The sequence below is a fragment of the Colias philodice genome, chromosome 15 (assembly GCF_061535455.1).
Source record: "Colias philodice isolate Cphi_HAF_F1 chromosome 15, ilColPhil1 Martin Lab GWU primary, whole genome shotgun sequence".
Classification (NCBI taxonomy): domain Eukaryota; kingdom Metazoa; phylum Arthropoda; class Insecta; order Lepidoptera; family Pieridae; genus Colias; species Colias philodice.
Window position 1 is genome coordinate 12,294,315 of NC_143100.1, and position 18,193 is coordinate 12,312,507.

Sequence of the window (18,193 nt, forward strand, 5' to 3'; positions counted from 1 at the left end):
GTATTTTTTAAAAAGAGTGAGGGTTCCTGATGTGAGTTTAAACAGAAATATACAAATTTCTCAACCAGAAATCTGAAATGTTTTCGATGTACGAGTAGATACGGGAAAAATATTATTTTTGCTTTTTAAGCTTCAATAGAGCCAGGAAGTTGTCGGTGTTGGAGCATCGTGCCTCACAGAGCGTGTAGCTATTGATTAGACCCGACTCCGCTCGCTACATCCATCTTATTGGACTATAAGAGCGATTTAATTAAAGAGTGCATGTAGTTAAGCTTGTTCTCGTAAATAATCTCCTGTTAAACCTAGACTAAATTAAAATGACCCATGTTTATTAAATAAAATTAATGCTTGGGTGTTTTTTTATGTTTGTTATTTCAGAGCTTGATTGGATTAAAAATCAGTAACATTTTTATTTAAAAGCTAGTGCTTCTCAAAATTTGGTTTACTTCTGACACTTTGAAGACTGTTTAGTTTTTTTTTCATAATTATGTTACATATTATTTCCGTCGCTATGTCGAAATTTGTCTAAGCACAATAAAATAGATTCTTCCAAAACAAACCTTATAAAAGGCATTAACGAGAAAGCTTGCAAAAACAATGGGACAATTAATTTTATATCGGCCATTACGCTCCGATCGTTATTACGTGTGTACGTGGTTCGAAAACGGATGATTTATCTGAGAATATAATATGTTCGGGTTATATGGGATACAGTTTATTACTGTCCAAAAACGGGGCTTTGTGGTATATTATGTATGTGATCTTTCCTTTCACATACACAGTACTTTATTAAAGATTGACTTTTGAATCACAATTTTGACTGGTAGAGATACTTAAAGTAAATGATTTCAATTTTTCAGTCTGTAATAATATTTATTTTTATGTATTGTTTAACAAAATTATCCTCAAATAAAAGAATTTCATGGGCGTCCGTGAACGTGTACCATTTCTTTTCAAAATCCCCATCACTGGAAAAAAATTATGTAATGGACAGTTTTTGCAATGCCTGGGGCAATTTTCATAAGCCAATATTTTAAAAAATAAACATGTTTATTACTTGCCTAGCTTTGCAAACTCTAGAAAATCGGTTCAGCAGTTTTTGCGTGACAGAGTAACAAACATCCAAAGTATGATATCCAGTATGTATGATACTCACCAACTTTCGCATTTATAATATTAGTATGATTCAACTTGTGTCATAATTGAACTGCAGAATTTCAATTATTTTCCCTATCGATATAGAAGAGTCTGTTAAATCGAGTGCTATCAAACATTATATACATCTTATCTTTGAGCAAGTTCAGTTCCCCTTAATACTGTCATTTATCACTTCTAAGCATTGTCTTCCAATCCACTGACCCACTTGAAGACTTAATGTGAACATCAGACTTCACTTAACATCGTTAAGCGCTGAATCCGATGCATTTTAATGTAGTGCATTTATCAATGTACAGACAGATAATGCATTTATTAATAAGGTTAATATACGGGTACTAGTTATAGTTCAGCATATTTAATGTGAGATTCAAGTAATATAAATTTCAAAGTCGTTTCAATATCTTTATTGTTTACTAGCTGTGCCGCGCGGTTTCACCCGCATTATTCCGCTCCTGTTGGTCTTAGCATGATGATATAATAGCCTATATTACTCGTGGATAATGTAGCTTTCGAATGGTGAAAGAATTTTTAAAATCGGTCCAGTAGTTTATGAGCATTACAATCTAACAAACAAACAAAGTTTTCCTCTTTATAATATTAGTGTAGATATGTAGCACTCAAAAAAGTATAGAATCTAGTAATAAAACCAGAGAAACAATATAATCCCTGAAAGGTGTTGTAGTGTCGATCTAGAACAGCTACTAAGAAAAAAAATAGGTACTCTATCGTTAAAAGGCAGATTGACGTCGAAGTTATCATAAAAGTGCGACAAATTTAAAAGAGATCGCAGATATTTAAATAACTCTGCCTATAGGTATATCAAAGCATATATAATTCAGGACAAAGCTCATTAAACTATCTCGTAACTAAATCACCTAAAATAAGTAGGTACGTAATATACTTGTAGAAGCATAACGTTAGAAGCAGCATAATAAAGTCGTATATCAAACGACTTTTCAAAGAGGAAATTGTTTAATATAAGTACGAGAGAACTAATATCTTGCTATCAGAAAATGACATCTCGCCTGCAATGTTTACTCGTTTTAGATTTGATATCTTAATCGAATTTTTCGTGGATATAATGTTACTTTATAAAATTTAATCGATTGAGTTTTAAACTTCATACGCTGTGACACATTTCATATTAATAGCTAGTAAATTCTTCCAGATTCTTGAGAACATACAAAACATGTAACGGAAAACTCTTTTGGATAAACTGACGAAGAAACAGTTAGGATTCTAGACGTCGATGACCTTTATTGGTTTATAAATTATAGAAAAGAATTAATGTTTAGGGGAATACGTTGTGATACGCCTTATTACCTAAAAATACACAAATAGAAATAGAAAACAGATAACATTCAAATCAACTCATAATGCAACAAATAATAAAGAATTACTATAGTTTAGTCCTTTTACATTTGTGTTTATAATATTTATTTTATCTATGTCAGTGCATAAATTAATCTTGCCGTCTGTCTGTCAGTCATGCGTTTCTACGTCGCGAACAATTAACTTGATGTGTTCCATTTTACTGTTGGATCGCTCTATTATATAAGATTTATGACATCTTTTGCTACGCTAATAAAGTCCCTTTGCGGTTATGTTTTATTACACATTCACAAAACCTCATGTTGATTATGTTATTAGTTATTATTGGCGGATTATGGCCAATTTTCATAAAAGAACTGTTGAATCTCTACATAAAAAAACAATAATTGCTATTTTATAGAATGCAATAAAGAAACCTGAAGTTAGTAAAATAATTTAAACATTGCCTTTAAAATATACGTTACGTAAACAAAGGGTAAAATGAGACTCTACCATAAAGGTGCAACCCACGCTTTATGAGGAAAGCTGTACAAGAAAAACAATATTAAACGACCATGTAGAGAAGTAATTGTTGAGAAAATAATCTTCCCGCCTTTATTGGGTTAAATGAGTATTTGCGAGAGGCATTAATTTTCATGACCCAGACCTCAGATTAAATTAGACCCCAGCCATTAATGCGTGTGTTGTCTTACCTTTGCTAAATGCTGAGGTATAATGGGCTAATTTTACCCATGTTATTGCAACGATTTTTAGGTTATGTCGCAATATTTTCGCTGCTAATTTTATGAATCTTTCTGCGAGGATTTAAGGCGTTTATGCGTTGTTGTTTTGTTGTGTATTATGTTACAAATGAACATTTGGAGCTACATATTTATTTTGGTAAAACGAAATTGAAGACGGTAGTCTTTATTATTATTTCAATGTTATATGTATAATTTCGGAAAACAATAATGTGGCTTTAGACCTTCAATGAAATCTTTAAGATTTAATTTCACTTCTAAACTTTCTTGTTTCAAACTCAAGTCTTAATCCAGGTCGAGATTACGTTATTTCATAAAACCTTAATAAAAAGTCATACTTAATCCAATTTCAAGTTCCATTCAACGCAAATATAAAAATTAACAAAGGACAAATCAAAACCCGCCGAATTAAACTCAATACATAATTATTCCGCCGACACAAATGAAACGGTTTTGTACGGAAAAATTTCCTTTTATTCATTAAGCATAAACGAAATAGCTCTCTCTATTATACTGTTGTATTATTTTTCCTTTATAATAAACCCGCGGCGCGTGTAATTTGTAAAAACAATGGTGGCTGATTTGTAAAGGGAGGTATTTTATTTTACACTTGCATTCATATTAAAGGGCCAAATTATCTTTCACTAACATTGCTGTAAAGACTGGAAACATTTAGGAACTACGTTTTTTATTCTTTTGTTTGGAATTTAGTTGTTCGTAGGATTGTTTATTAGAGTGAGATTGTACAAATGTTTTTTTTTTGGTGTCGCTGAAAATCAGCAGATTTTTAACTTTTTCTTTTTACGCGTAGGCGAAATAAAGTTTATTGTTTAAGTAGCTATACTTTTTTGTATAATGAAGTGGTCTAGAAAGTGTTGATAAATAAAATTATTCATCGAAGTTTTTTTTTTTTTTTTTATTGGTATAGTTTCAAAGAAGTTTCAAAGATATAACATTAATCCTTTTCCAATCACTGTAAATAGAAGCTTAAAAATATTTCAATAGTAGGGTAAAAGATAATCAAAAGTATCAAAAGCTATTCAATCAATGAATACAATCAAACACAAGGAAAAACTAAAATCAATGATGTTATTTGCTCCGAATTTATTATGCACTAGTGGCCCGCCCCGGCTTCGCCCGTGGTACATGTTTTCGTTTTCTCTTCATAAGAACCATCCTCGTCCTTCAAGGAAAAAAAGAATTATCGAAATCGGTCCAGCCGTTCGCGCGTGATGCCGTTACCAAGGAAAACGGGTTTCATTTTAACACGCTTTTTTATATATATAGACCAACAAAATTTAAAAGTGCCATATACATTGTAAAGCTCATATTCCACCATGTAACAATATATTCCAACTAACATAATTGTATTGTACAGTTGCCTCAACTCATAATGATTGTAATTAATATGCAACTATAATAAAACCCTGTCTGGAGCAAAACTTTAATTGCCTCTTAGGAACAACCTTGTTATAATAATGTGGGATACTTCAAATGTTTTATGTTTGCTTCGGTTCGAGTTTTGTTACAAGTAATATAAAACGTATATAATATGTTAATTTTATCGTTTATCCCGACGTTTCGAAAACTCTTTATATAATATTATCTTAACGGGGACCCAAATACTTTATAGTAAGGATTTTAACGTCAGGATAAATAATATAAATAATTAATTCCATTTTGTGTCCGTTAAATTCGTCAAATTTTCATGAAAGCCTGCAGTCGCAAAATATCAAACACATAATTTTCCTACTTGTAGTAAAATTTCGCGAAAAAGAAGAAATGTATTCAGTTAATAGAAGAATTGTATAGCCCTTTGATTCCCTTTATACCTTACATTAATTGGTAATGATGGAAAATAATAGCTTGGTCCCTAATTCTTATGTGGTACAATCCACCTTATGGATCAGCTTATACTGGTTACATGCTTATCCAAAGAAAAGCAAGAGCAAGCCGCTAGTATTAATTATAAGTTTAAAAAGCTGGTGGGAAGATTAAACTTTAATTATTCATTATTTGCTGAACTCGTTTTGACCCTACTCCGAGTCGGAGGGTGCGTCATTCATTTTAAATTAGGTTAGATTTCTATACAAATTAGCTTATCCCATTATCCTTTAAGAATTATGTGGTAGGTATCGGAACAAACAGCTCCTTATATATTATGGATGTGTACTTTTTAACAGTCATTAATAAATAACCTTGCATAGGAACGAGAGCGGAAAGCGATATAGGAACATTGACTTGAAAATGAAATAATATAAAAATAAATATAATATACTAGCTTTCCGCCTGCGGCTTCGCCCGCGTTTTCAAAAAAAAACCCGCATAGTTCCCGTTCCCGTGGGATTTCCGGGATAAAACCTAGCCTATGTCACTCAGAAATGATGTAGCTTTCCAACAGTGAAAGAATTTTTCAAATCTGCCAAGTAGTTTCGGAGCCTATTCAATTCATACAAACAAACAAACAAACAAAAAATCAAACCTTTCCTCTTTATAATATTTGTATAGAAAAATTGCATTTTTGATATAGGTGCTAAAAGTCGATTTTGTTAATACGCACAGGTGATTGGATTTAAAAATATGGAAAGCAAATGACTCACCTAAAATATTGACGGATGCTACCGTAGAGAAACATACATATTATATAGCTACGAAACATCTACGAACATACTCGTAGCTGCTCTACGGTTCAGCAGCTCATTTCAGTCATAGAGTGATATTTGATAAACTTACAATAATTACTAACTATTACTTTTTTATAATTTTTAGTTTTGTCTCTACTTTTACTTCGTTTATTAAATGATACTTTAAACTTACAAGCAATATTAACTTCGCTAATATAAGAAAACAAGCTACCTCCTTACTCTGACTTATCTCGCATCTATACAACTATATTTATTCATTGTAATGTTAAATAGTTAAATACCTACAATAAATGGTTTAAATATAATAAACTAAGAAACACCAATAGCTTATTAACAGAATCGTAAACAAATTATAAAAACGTAACTCGATTTAAACATTCCAAAATCGCAAACAAAAGATTCGCAAAAGAAAACACATTATTCCCCGCCATTATTCTCAAGTGAAAAATAAAAGGTTTCTTGCGAGATCAATTAAAGTGGAATACTAGAAGCTCAAGGGGTGAAACTTCTAAACGGCTCTATGGACCAACAAATAGCTGTTTTTGTCTGTGCTTTGTAACAATTTGCGATTTACTTCTGTTATTCGTGTTATATTGGCTATTTACGCGAAGTCTAAAATAATATATTTGTGTTTGCTTATGATAGGATTTTTATAGATTCGTCAGTTTATTGAAAGCATCTATTTGAGTTAATTTACTGTATATGTTATAAATATGTTAGTACGTTTTTATGGATTCATAACTTTTAATTTATATTATCTTCTAAAAAACTTAATGTTATGTTTCATTTTATTGTTATTTGGCTTAGTCTATAACTTAGTCAACAGATACATCATTTACTATATCATTTACTATAAGTAAAAACACGCGATACAATATTTAAGACTACTCAAAAAGGAACAATAAAAGTAGCTTCTCCATTATAATTATATTGACTAAATCGTCCAAACTTCACACAAAATGAGTGAGCACATTGCACAGATCATCGATCTTTATAACCCCATCGTGGGATGTAATTAAAACTTCCTTCCTCATTTAACTTGTTTAAATTAAGTTCCGCAACTAACGTCTAGAAATGTGCCGTTCCGGGATGCAGTTTTTGTTTATATTACACTTTGGGATACACCTGGTGTCTATCAAATTGACCCTTATAGTTGGGTGTTTAAGAGTCAATTTGTTTTGTGTTGCGTGGGTAATAGTTGTGATGGGCAGTTTGAATCCCTTACAAACAGATAGCTTTAGCCAGCGGCTTCACGCGCTTATTGCCCAGATATATTTAATGTGGTAAACCAGACCAGTTTTCAATCATATAAATTTTCGCGCTTATCATTTATTTATAATATGTAGTATCACTGTAACTATTTCTAATGTATAAGAAAAAAATGCATCTCCACTAACACATTTTCTTTAGAAGCCTCTCATTTTAGTCTCCTTTGGAGATTGAATCCATGTTAAAAACTTTCAAAAATTGGCTTCAATAAGACGATAGTTTATTGCATTCAGTGTTAAAAACATTTCATACATCTTTCATATAACATATTTTAATATAAATGAACTCAAGCAGTCGGAAAAACTGCGTAATAAACCTCTATTATAACTAACGATGCTCCTCCGACAATATGATATTCCATATCCGACGCGCCATTCCCAGAAAAATTCAAGGATTCTCCCGTCTAATAAAATTTTATTATCTGCATTCATACCAAAATTCATTCACCCCTGTTTTGTTAGCTGAAATTTGTTACTATTCCACCTTCCCCTCGAAACGTATCGTTGCCTCCACTTATTTCTTCTGAGTTTTTTCCTCCAGAATAAATATTATTATTGCAGAAGTTCTCCATTTTTATTTAAACCATTTTTACCTCAAACTTGAAATTCAATCGCCAAGGTATCGATTTACATCCGAATGAAAGAGTAACTTAACTTTGTTATTTTTATTCAATATGAAAAGTTTAGCCTTTGGATTTTTCAACGTATTTTCGGAGCGATCGTTTGTATTATTTCAGGATATACGTTTATGTGTTTTGTAGATTTTTCTTTATAAATGTGAAAGCTTTTACGTTTAACAAGTTGTATAATGGATCAATAGATCAGTGAATGGAGAAGACAGATTAGATAGACACTGTTAATCTCTTAGTTCGTGCTCAGCTTTGAAAAAAATATTTTTAAATTGGAATTCAATTTTATGTATTGCCCTCATACTTGAGTGGACGTTGTATAGTTTTAAAGTCATAATGATTTTTAGTTAATCTAATATACGTTACAGTTTTGCAATTATTAACATTAGCATATCTACTGAATCAATTTACAGATCACTGTCACTTATTAGAATGTTATACCATTCTGGTTTGTTTGTTCTAATTCCTACCTATTTTCCTTTACACCTAATTACGTCCCAAATTTTCCACAAAGCCCCACAATCGAGGTCGTTTCCATAATAATTATATTCACAATACTGAGTTATGATTGTAATTGAAAGAAAACATAAATTCTTCATAATATCAAGTTAGCGGCTCGTCGAGAGTCGCTTAACTTTAAAATATGGATGTTGAAATACAGTTTCTCTTGCAAAATTTTTGTATAGAAGTATCTGAAAAGCTTTTTGCTAATGAATGTTTGTATCTAGCCTTTTTGTTATATAGATAATGGCCGTCTTGAGAATTGTAACATTTCTTATTTTTTGTTATAGCCTTTGTTATATTCAATTTGTTAAGTGTGAACCAGTTTAAAGTTACCTTTTGATTTTTGTAAAGCAATCTATAGATTATATTTTATTTGATAAAACGAGAATGACTGATCACATGCATTTTTTCCAGTTTCTCTATAAACACAAATATTTATTAGGATGTAATTTATCATAAGTTTTTCGTTTTATGCAATCTCATTACATGAATTTAAGTTCGCACCATGCTTTAAAACGTATTATTAATTGAAATATTTCATCTAGTCCCGGAGTTTCGAAGATATGTTAATTTCGTCCTGTATCACCGATGGCCCATCGTAAAAGGGTCTCAGGTAAAACTACCAACTAAAACCCAACTCAGGAAGTGAAGAAATTCTCCTTCCAATTCAGTCACAAATCAGAAGACATGCCTTTCTTTGTGACCTCATCCATTAATAATAATAAGCATTCCTTGAATATATTTAGATAATTTACACTATCTAAAATTGATTTGCATTCAAGTTTATGTCACGACATATTCAAAAGACTGTAACACGAATAATAAAAGGAGGCTGTTAATCCAAGTATCTTATCTCAATAGACGTAACAATATTTTATATACCACGTGACGTATACCATGTTTTGTGGAACTTGTGTCGTGAGCTCAAAGGATCATACTGATGTTGTGCCTGAATACGTAATGTTCTGTTTACCTTACAGTCTTTATTTGAAGCTGACCTTGTATGACTAGGGCATTTTACACGTAGTGTATACTCGTTTAAGTTGCTTCTTTTTGCTGAGAATATTTTAAGGGGACTCTTTCTTCATAGACATATTACAAATTGCCTTTGTTAATGGCAATAATATACATTTTCATAACTTAATAACATTGTAGAGCAGCATTATAAACAGTCACACATTATGTATGTATGTGTGTCCATATTTGTGAATGAAAAAAAAAATGTAACTCAAGATAATTCTTCAGTGATAACGTCTCTGTGCCGGTTTTGTTTAAAGTTATCTCTGTCGATAGCTTGCTGTTGGCTGCAACTTTATATATGAATTTTATTGCATAGTTACTAAATTACTTTTTTTTTAGATAATTGGCATTGAAATCGCTGTATATATAGTTCTCAGTAGTAAACAAAACCTACATTTAGAAAAAAAATACCTAGATTGCTATTTTCGTAATAAATCGCTCTATCGCACCCAATTTAAGAGTAAGTAGGTACTTACTTACAAATTTTACTTTTTCTTTTATATTTTTAATTAGAACCTAAATTTTCTGAAATGTATATAAATGAATGACATTTTAAATCCATGTCTTTGATTACACCCCTTCACATACAGATGTATTTCAAAGCTTGCGGGAAAGCTTATCGTTTCACTCGAGACAGATGTAACGAACATGTGCCGTTGTAAATGTTGTTTTATATTCATTATTTTGAACGTTATGCTAATTAATTTCAACCGTTTAAGATGATATTATAATTGATGAAGTTGATTGTTCGTTGTTGTTTATGTCTAATAGATGGAACTCTCTATTACTTTGATTGTTAGATAGTTTTTTTTAATAAGCTGCACTCTACAGTTTACTTTTAGCTGGCATCTGTTCTAAGTAATTGAGTTTATCTTCAGTCAATTTGAAAAATAATAACGTAAAAGAATACTTTCATTCCTAAATATGTTTCTCATACTACACAGCACTCCATTTCCACTCTAATAGCAATCAAAGTCACATTAGCAATGCGTCCAACTTGCACAAACAATTGCTTCTAGTTATAAACCCCGAAACATCACACATACATTGTGCACGGAACGTCGAGCGGGCGATATAGTCGCTTCGCGCTAGCATCTGTTCGTGATTTTATGTCCCAAATAAAACGCTTCGCCCCGCACAAAACCTTTCCTTTTTTGATTGATACAAAATTCTTACTCCCATTCGAAATAGAAATCCTTTCAATTTGTTACCCAGTGCCGCTATTTATGTAGGGTGTATAGAGTTCATGTTGTTGTTTTATGCCAAAAGATGAAGAAGAATGAAAATGTCATGGGTTTTTGTTTCTCTATTTTAAGTAATTGTACTTATTTTTGTAACAATACCCCAAAAACATGTAATAATATAATATTAAAATTTAATACAAAACTATATGAACAATAATTACAATTCTTGGCTAGATACTCTAGCTCTAGCTTTAGCTTAAAAATAAGCTAGAGCTGCTTATACCTCATAATATAATTTCATCGACATAATTATAGCACGACTCTTAAGACAAGTATTTATAAACCTTTGCAATGGTCATTAGATACCATTTCATCATACACACCCCATCCCTCGATTTCATAATAGAATAATCCAACTATACAATTTATTTGAAGATAAAAGGTAATCAAAACCACATCACATGTGATGGAGGTAATTCTGCTTATAAATTCCCAGTGTGGAAGATAACAAGTTAATACGTCAAGATAAGGGAGCTTCGTTCTCGGTTGATTGAGTAACAGCCAACCGCACTTCCCAATTTTGTTGTATAATCTCACTCCAAAACAACCTATGGAGATTAAATTAAAATACGGTTAGGCTGAGAAATGAGCTCATGTTCAGCGTAAATTCTCGATTTATGTATAGTGTAGTATCTATGTCAGAATTTTTTAGGTTATATCATTAAGTCTAGATGACATACTTTGGAATAAAGAGTGACAAATGTGAGTGAGTTTCGAAATGCAGTTGCATCTTTACAGGTGTGCAATTAATGAGAAATGTTCACACAAAAATAATAAACAAAATTCGTTTCAAAAGCACACTACACAGCCGCAGTCGTCAAGCAAGCAACGTTTACTATAAAAATATGAGATATCTAAAAGATTCTCATTTGCGATAAAATTCAACCACGAGCGCTCGCACGTCAAAATATTTTTAACAATTCATAAAATTTACTTAAATGCTTTCAAAATAATTAAAAGTAAATATGGGTCGAGTGTATTCTTTTGAAGGAGGTCGGAAACATTTTGCGCGGGATTTAGGACAATTGCGGGGAATTCCATCTCAAAAATTCTCATTTCGTTGCAACCGCAGAACTATAACATGAGACAATGGTAAGACGGAGCCTTTAAGCGGCGGTATGTGGGGCGCGGACGGAATGCCTTGAGTGTCGACGTAAAAGTATACTTATCGCGGTTATTTATAGCGGGAGAATGAATTGTGGCGTGCGAGCCGCGTTGGCTTTAAATGCAGCTTTGTCAGCCAGGGAAATGATTCCTCTAACGTTTGTAGCACCTGATTTTATGTCGTGCGCTTACTTAAATGTTTATCTTGTACTTGGAAATCTATTGTCACTCAAAGTCACTCGTTTTATGTAACTTATACAGAGAAACCATTTATATAATTCAAGAGGTTTCATTTTTGATCTTTCACGAAAAGTTCACGAAAATTTTAATAAAATGCTTGAATGAAGTTATTCCGTTTATCTGTTAAGGATATCGTAAAGTGAAGCAGATGCGGAATGCATCTATCTATCGCTTGTCTTATTAAATTTTTCGGAACTCCAGTAGAAAATTGTAAGTATAAAATCTTATATTTTATTTAAGTTATTTGAGGACCGTATATCCAATTATATTATGAATATTTGTATGAATGTATGTTATGTAAGTAATTTAGAAAGACCGACCCAAAATAATGAAGATAAGCGATCAAAAATAATATATAGTGAAGATATTTTTCTTGTTAATTCTATTTCGCTTTGACTTAAAACTAAATCAATAAACGAACAGAAAATATCGTTTGTTAACAAAAAATCAACTAAAACCTCCTTTTTACTTCCTTAATCAGCTAGCTCAAGTTGAGAAGTTAGAATTCATGACTTGTAATAAATAGGTATGCAAAAAATCAACACGATAAAGGAGTTACGCCAAACTTTAATTTATACTTATTCCTCAGGTTAAACTACACGCTCTGCGGGCTGACAGCGTGGTGGTGGCACGCGGTCAACGTGTCACTCCACGCCGCGTGCTGCGCGCTTGTGGCACGCGCGGGCGTCGTGGTGGCACGCCTGAAGCCACCCTTCGCGGCGCTCGCGGGCTTGCTGTTCGCTGTCCATCCTATACATACTGAAGCGGTATGTAAATAATAATATTTAACGGGAGTAGAGATGCTAGAGAAAATTATTCAACACTAGCTGTGCTCCGCGGTTTCACTCGCATTGCTCCTAATGCTAATATTATTGCTATAAGCTATATAATAATATATCATATAAGAATTTTTTAAATCGGACCGGATGGTTCCTGAGATTAGCGCGTTCAAACAAACAAACTCTTTTTATTACAATAGATATCACCTATTTGTTTTATTAAAAATTCGTACCTAAGTATATCATCTGCTGAAACTAAAACTAATATGATTGAACTATTCCGAGAATTTTTCTGATGAAAAAAGGCAGTCTGCCAAAAAAATCATTATATAATAATAATAATCACAGATATATACTATACTTAGTAAAATTTGATGTGATTTCCGTGAAAAATGTGTTCAAATATAACATTATTGTATTTCCCTACGATAAATAATTATTTCTCTTTCAATCAGTGGTTTCAGTATTCAAAGCCGAACAGAGTCCGAACCGAATAACAAAATTCTACAAAGAAACTACATTATTATTAATTTAAACTTGTGGTCCGCCCCGTCTTCGCCCGTGGTACCTACATGTTTACGTTTTTTTTTTCATAAGAACCATCCCCGTACTTCAAGGAATAGATTCCGCAGCGCACGCGATGACAGAATTTTTCTTGAGTTGCATTATTGCATTTTTGGTAAGGATCTCTAATTTTTTTTTAAATGCAATATAGCCTATGTTGCTCAGTGAAGATGCAGCTTTCTAATGGTGAAAGAAATCGGTCCAGTAGTTTATGCGTGAAAACCATACCTACATACATACATACATACATAAATACAAACCTTTCCTCTTTATAATATTATGGGTATAGATATAATATTTTACAATAGTTCTAAATTAACATGACCAACTTTATAAAACTGAATATTTTCCAAACGAATAGCAAAGGTCAAATTCTTCACATAACCCACTGAATCTCAGCTCAGCATTCAGCATAAAACTTAGAACTGAGAAAAGACTAAAACGAACTTTAAAAGGCAGAGGAACTAAATGGCTGCACTCAGTCCAAACCATATAAACAGAAAAGATTCAAAAGATGTGCAAAACTGAGATGATGACGCTGAGAGTAAATAAATAATACCGTCATTAGCCGCATCTTGCTTTATGAATAATTCAATGCATAGTTTGTTAGTAATAAAAGATAAAAGGAAGCGTGTACCGCATTTTGAGTTTAATGCTCAGGCTTCAAAGATACTGCATCGAAAAGGAAATTATGCCTTAAGTGTTGTATAACATGTATTACATTATTGGAACGTTGAACTTTGGGAAAAAGATATTCTATCATCGTTGATCAGTATAATAAAGATGAAACTTGTATCGTTTCTTTGTCTTCAAATAAATTTGCTTGAGAAAGTGTAGTACCATATAAAATTGTAGAGAAACTTTCAATCTGCAGTAGTATTTGCGATGAAACTAAAAAAACACAAAACATTGATATTTTAAAATGCCTCTATCAATTAAGGGCTAGCAAAAGATAAGCGAAATTCCGCCCTTGATTGTAAATAACAGAAAATTCAATTGTCCATCTCTTTTTTGTTTCTTAGATAACTATTTAAACCTAAAAGACGCTGTGTAACGTAGAAACTCCCTCTTTTATAAACACGGTTAAAATCATACTTTCAAATACGGCTTTAGTTTACATACCTTTATAAATATATTGCTCAAGTCCAATATTAGTAGTGCAGTAAGAATAGCATAAAGCGTTTCCCAACAATATTTTATTCCATAGTACCTATAATAACTTCAGTTGGCTGTATCGTGTAAGATAAATCCCGCCTCACGTAGCTTTGACATTCCTTTCTCTTCGTTTTCTAGCAAATTCAACCTTAGTCTCGATCCCCGTCAGTAAAATAACAATACATATTGTGAAAAGACAATAGAAAGATAATTATTAGATAAGTTATCATGATTTTATTAATATATGAGAGTACATTTAAAAACAATTTATAATAACTTTATCAAATACATAAAATAATAAATATCCGCCCGCCCTGTCTCTACCCAGTAGGGCAAGGTACTGACATTAAATTGATTTACCTTATTTATACATACTTACACATATTAATTGTGTAGTTTTTATACAGAATTTTTTAAATTTATGTTTCTAAATGTCAGTTTGTAACTTGTTATAACACATGAAATAAAATTATTTAAGAATTTATTTAAGAAAAACAATATAATACGTAGCCCGCCCCTCCGTCTCTCTGGACGCTGCCTTATCCCCATATTTAAATTGCGATGAGTATGACATTCCTGTCACGCTAATGTAAATGTATTCGGGAAGGAAGCTGTTTTTGCGTTGAATTATTTTATTTATCCTCACGTCTGTGTTTTGTCCGTGTGCTTTTGAATTATGTTTTGAGAACGATACAGGTTTGAGATATTCGGGGTATTTCCGCGCATTTCATGAGATATTTTCTAAATTCGATTGTATTGTAAATAGAATACAATTTTACAATACAATCAACCTTACTTACAATTAACCTTAATACCTTTTTTATCTTTTAATTTTGCTATACGTAAAAATAATAGCACCTGTGTATATTGACTTTAACATTAAAAAACATGTTATTTACCTATCCAATAGATATGTTTTTAAAGTAAGTATTATTAATTTATTTATGACTTCTCATCAAATCATAAACTTCAGCCCAATACTTGATAAATTAATACCTACTACTTTACTTGAAAGGCTAAAAAACATGGCCCTTATTTCCTATTCAACTTTGAACAAACAACCACAATGCATCCTATATTCAGCACTGTCACGCCTTTAGCCCGTTAGAAAATAACAAATGATCCCAATTACCGACTATCACAAGCAGAAGGATCAACATGAATAGTGAAGTTCAGACCGGACAAAGGCGTGTTTTCCATCTTTAAGTGACACATTTTGCTAAACATTGTAAGATTTTACATATTTATTGACCTCCTCGTTACTGTCGGCTGCATGAATATTATTCACGATACAATTCTTAAACTGCATTTAACTTTAACGAGTTGTTTACGCTTTCAGTTGAGATTCAGTTACTGGAGTTATAATATTATTGTACATATCTTTGGCAAGCTCTGTAGTCTCCGGTTTGATCGATTATAATTTATGAGGTTTCGAGATTCGTGTTAAGTAAAGAAAATAGAGACTTGGGGATAATAAATGAATTCGATATTATGACGTATTAGGGTATAGTATTTTAAGAATTATCAAAAATGTTAATAATTTATAAGATTTTTTAGTAATTTATGATGTGATTTATATATTAACAATTTAGGTATGTAAAAAGACGTTTTTTTAATGTGATAATTAATTCAAACTCAAATAAACAGACCATACCATATAGAGCGAGCATCCTCGCGAGGCATCTCGCTCTGTGTAGATACGCCTAATAAATACTGTCCCATGAACATCCTTAATAAATCCTTCTATATCTGCAATTATAATGAATGCAATTCCAAGTTATATGCCAATCATTCACCTCATTTCCGCCAAAATACTATATCCAACTTCAATTTGAATTTAATTCATGCAAATAGCAAACGTATTATATAAATAGAAGCAGACAAGCCGATAGCTTTGAAAAGAAATCGATACTAAAAGCAGTGCGAATCAGGTCGTGTTAGCATAAATTAGGCCTATCTGCTCTGGGACACGACCCTCGCTGGATTACTTTATCTCTGTACAGATAAATGTTTAACAAGTCGTAAAAAGTTTATATGATAGCTTGATGATTAGAATGTACTTATCAGACTCTGATTGAATGTTTTTACCATAGGTTTTTACTTATTCTTTTTGCTTTAAGGTAGTTTTTGAACTACTGCGAAAGATATGTTATAATGTTATGATATAAGGTTATGTTTTTCAAGTGTATGTAAATATATGTAGGTATGTGTGTATGTACCTTTATTTCCTTGGCATGCAATACAGCACAAAACGCTGAATGTATTTTGACTACCTACCTAAATAACCAATCTTTTTTTTTATTCTGGATAGGGAAGAGCTTGACCACAATCTCGCCTGATGGAAAGCTAAGATGCGGTCTAAGATGGTACGCGCTTCCCTAGTAGGTACCGGTTCACTCTTCGCTTGAATTACCTACTACCTCCGAGATTTACTTATATCCTGAATACCTAAGAAAAAGCAACAGTATAATTAATTATATCTTGATATACAAAAACGCAACAGTTAATAGAGCCATGTTCAGAACTCAAATTATGCAGCCGAAACTAGACGTTCCGAATATCTGGTTAATAAGCGAACAGATGCCATCTTAATTGGTTCCCCAGGGGATGTGGATCTTGATGAAAATGTTCGCGCCCTGATTATAATCGAACCAATAATATTCAAACTGCGCTATAATATTAATGAGAATAGACCTTGGAAATTAGGTATTGGCTTAAAGAAATTGGCTATTGTTTTAAGAATTTTCATACGTAGTCTTAGTTTAACAAAGGCTAAATAGCTAGCTATTGTAAGCGCAAGTAACGTAATTAGACAAATTCGTAAACGCATCGGACCCAAGAAACAAACAAGTCATGATATAGTTTTTTATGGGATCAATCGAACACTCGGCCAAAAAGTAGAAACAAAAACTCAACGAAGACTCCGCCTATATGCTATCATATTGTATTTTATTAGTCGCAATGTTGGCGCTAAACAGATTCCACTGTCTGCCAATATATCATAACGTTTCTAATGAGTTCTCGCAACTTACCCGCATTTAATATTACCAAAGACTTGAACGTACAATGATTACTCAAAATTAAAACAAGCTACGCTACATACGAATCCACTTAAATTTCGCGCCGTAATAAATAAGAAGCGAGCTCCTGGTTCCCTCATCAATTTCATAACGCTACGTTCGCATCGTGCGAAGTATTATTCCTAATTACCCCCGTGTGTGAAACTTGAAGGGAACTGTTAAATAATTCTCGCCGAGATTCCAACAACTTTTGCCGAACATTTAAAATATTTAAGAAGGATTCACGTCGCCGCGTTAAAATCTGGGGCGCTTCGGATTTTACGTGAATAAATGGGACGTCTTGTTCCGTTGTGTGCACTTGTGGAAATTAAAAAAGCGTTGCGTTGTGAAAACTATTGGTATTAAATGAACCGCAGAAATGGGACGTTCGCCTTTTTGTTCTATTATGAGTTTTAATATTCTCGTATAAGCAATCCGCTTCAGTCGTGGTGCTATCTGCGATCACACTGCAATATCGCGGCAAATTAAATATTAGTCACAGAAGATAGATTGTCTATAAGCGTTAAAAATGCTTCAACGTGAAACTGATGTGAAATATCCGGCAAATAACTAAAGAGACTTAAATTTTATTACAGTGCGAATGGAGGGCTTTATATGAGATTTAATACAATGTAATGATAGCATCTATGTGTGTGAACAAGTTTGTATAATCTACCTACTATAGCTAGTCAATCTTATCTAATAAATAAGGTAATCTAACCTTATTTATTAGATAAGATTGACATTAAGCA

General features: G+C 32.3%; 1 protein-coding gene across 1 annotated transcript in view; it reads left to right on the forward strand.

Moving 5' to 3' along the window:
• The window catches only part of LOC149482557 (protein O-mannosyl-transferase TMTC1-like), a 137,331-nt gene that overhangs the window by 72,762 nt on the left and 46,376 nt on the right, over positions 1-18,193 (forward strand). Inside the window, exon 3 of the mRNA XM_089704327.1 lies at positions 12,474-12,651. Coding sequence (XP_089560453.1) covers positions 12,474-12,651 — 178 coding nt within the window. The remainder of the gene's footprint in view (positions 1-12,473; positions 12,652-18,193) is intronic.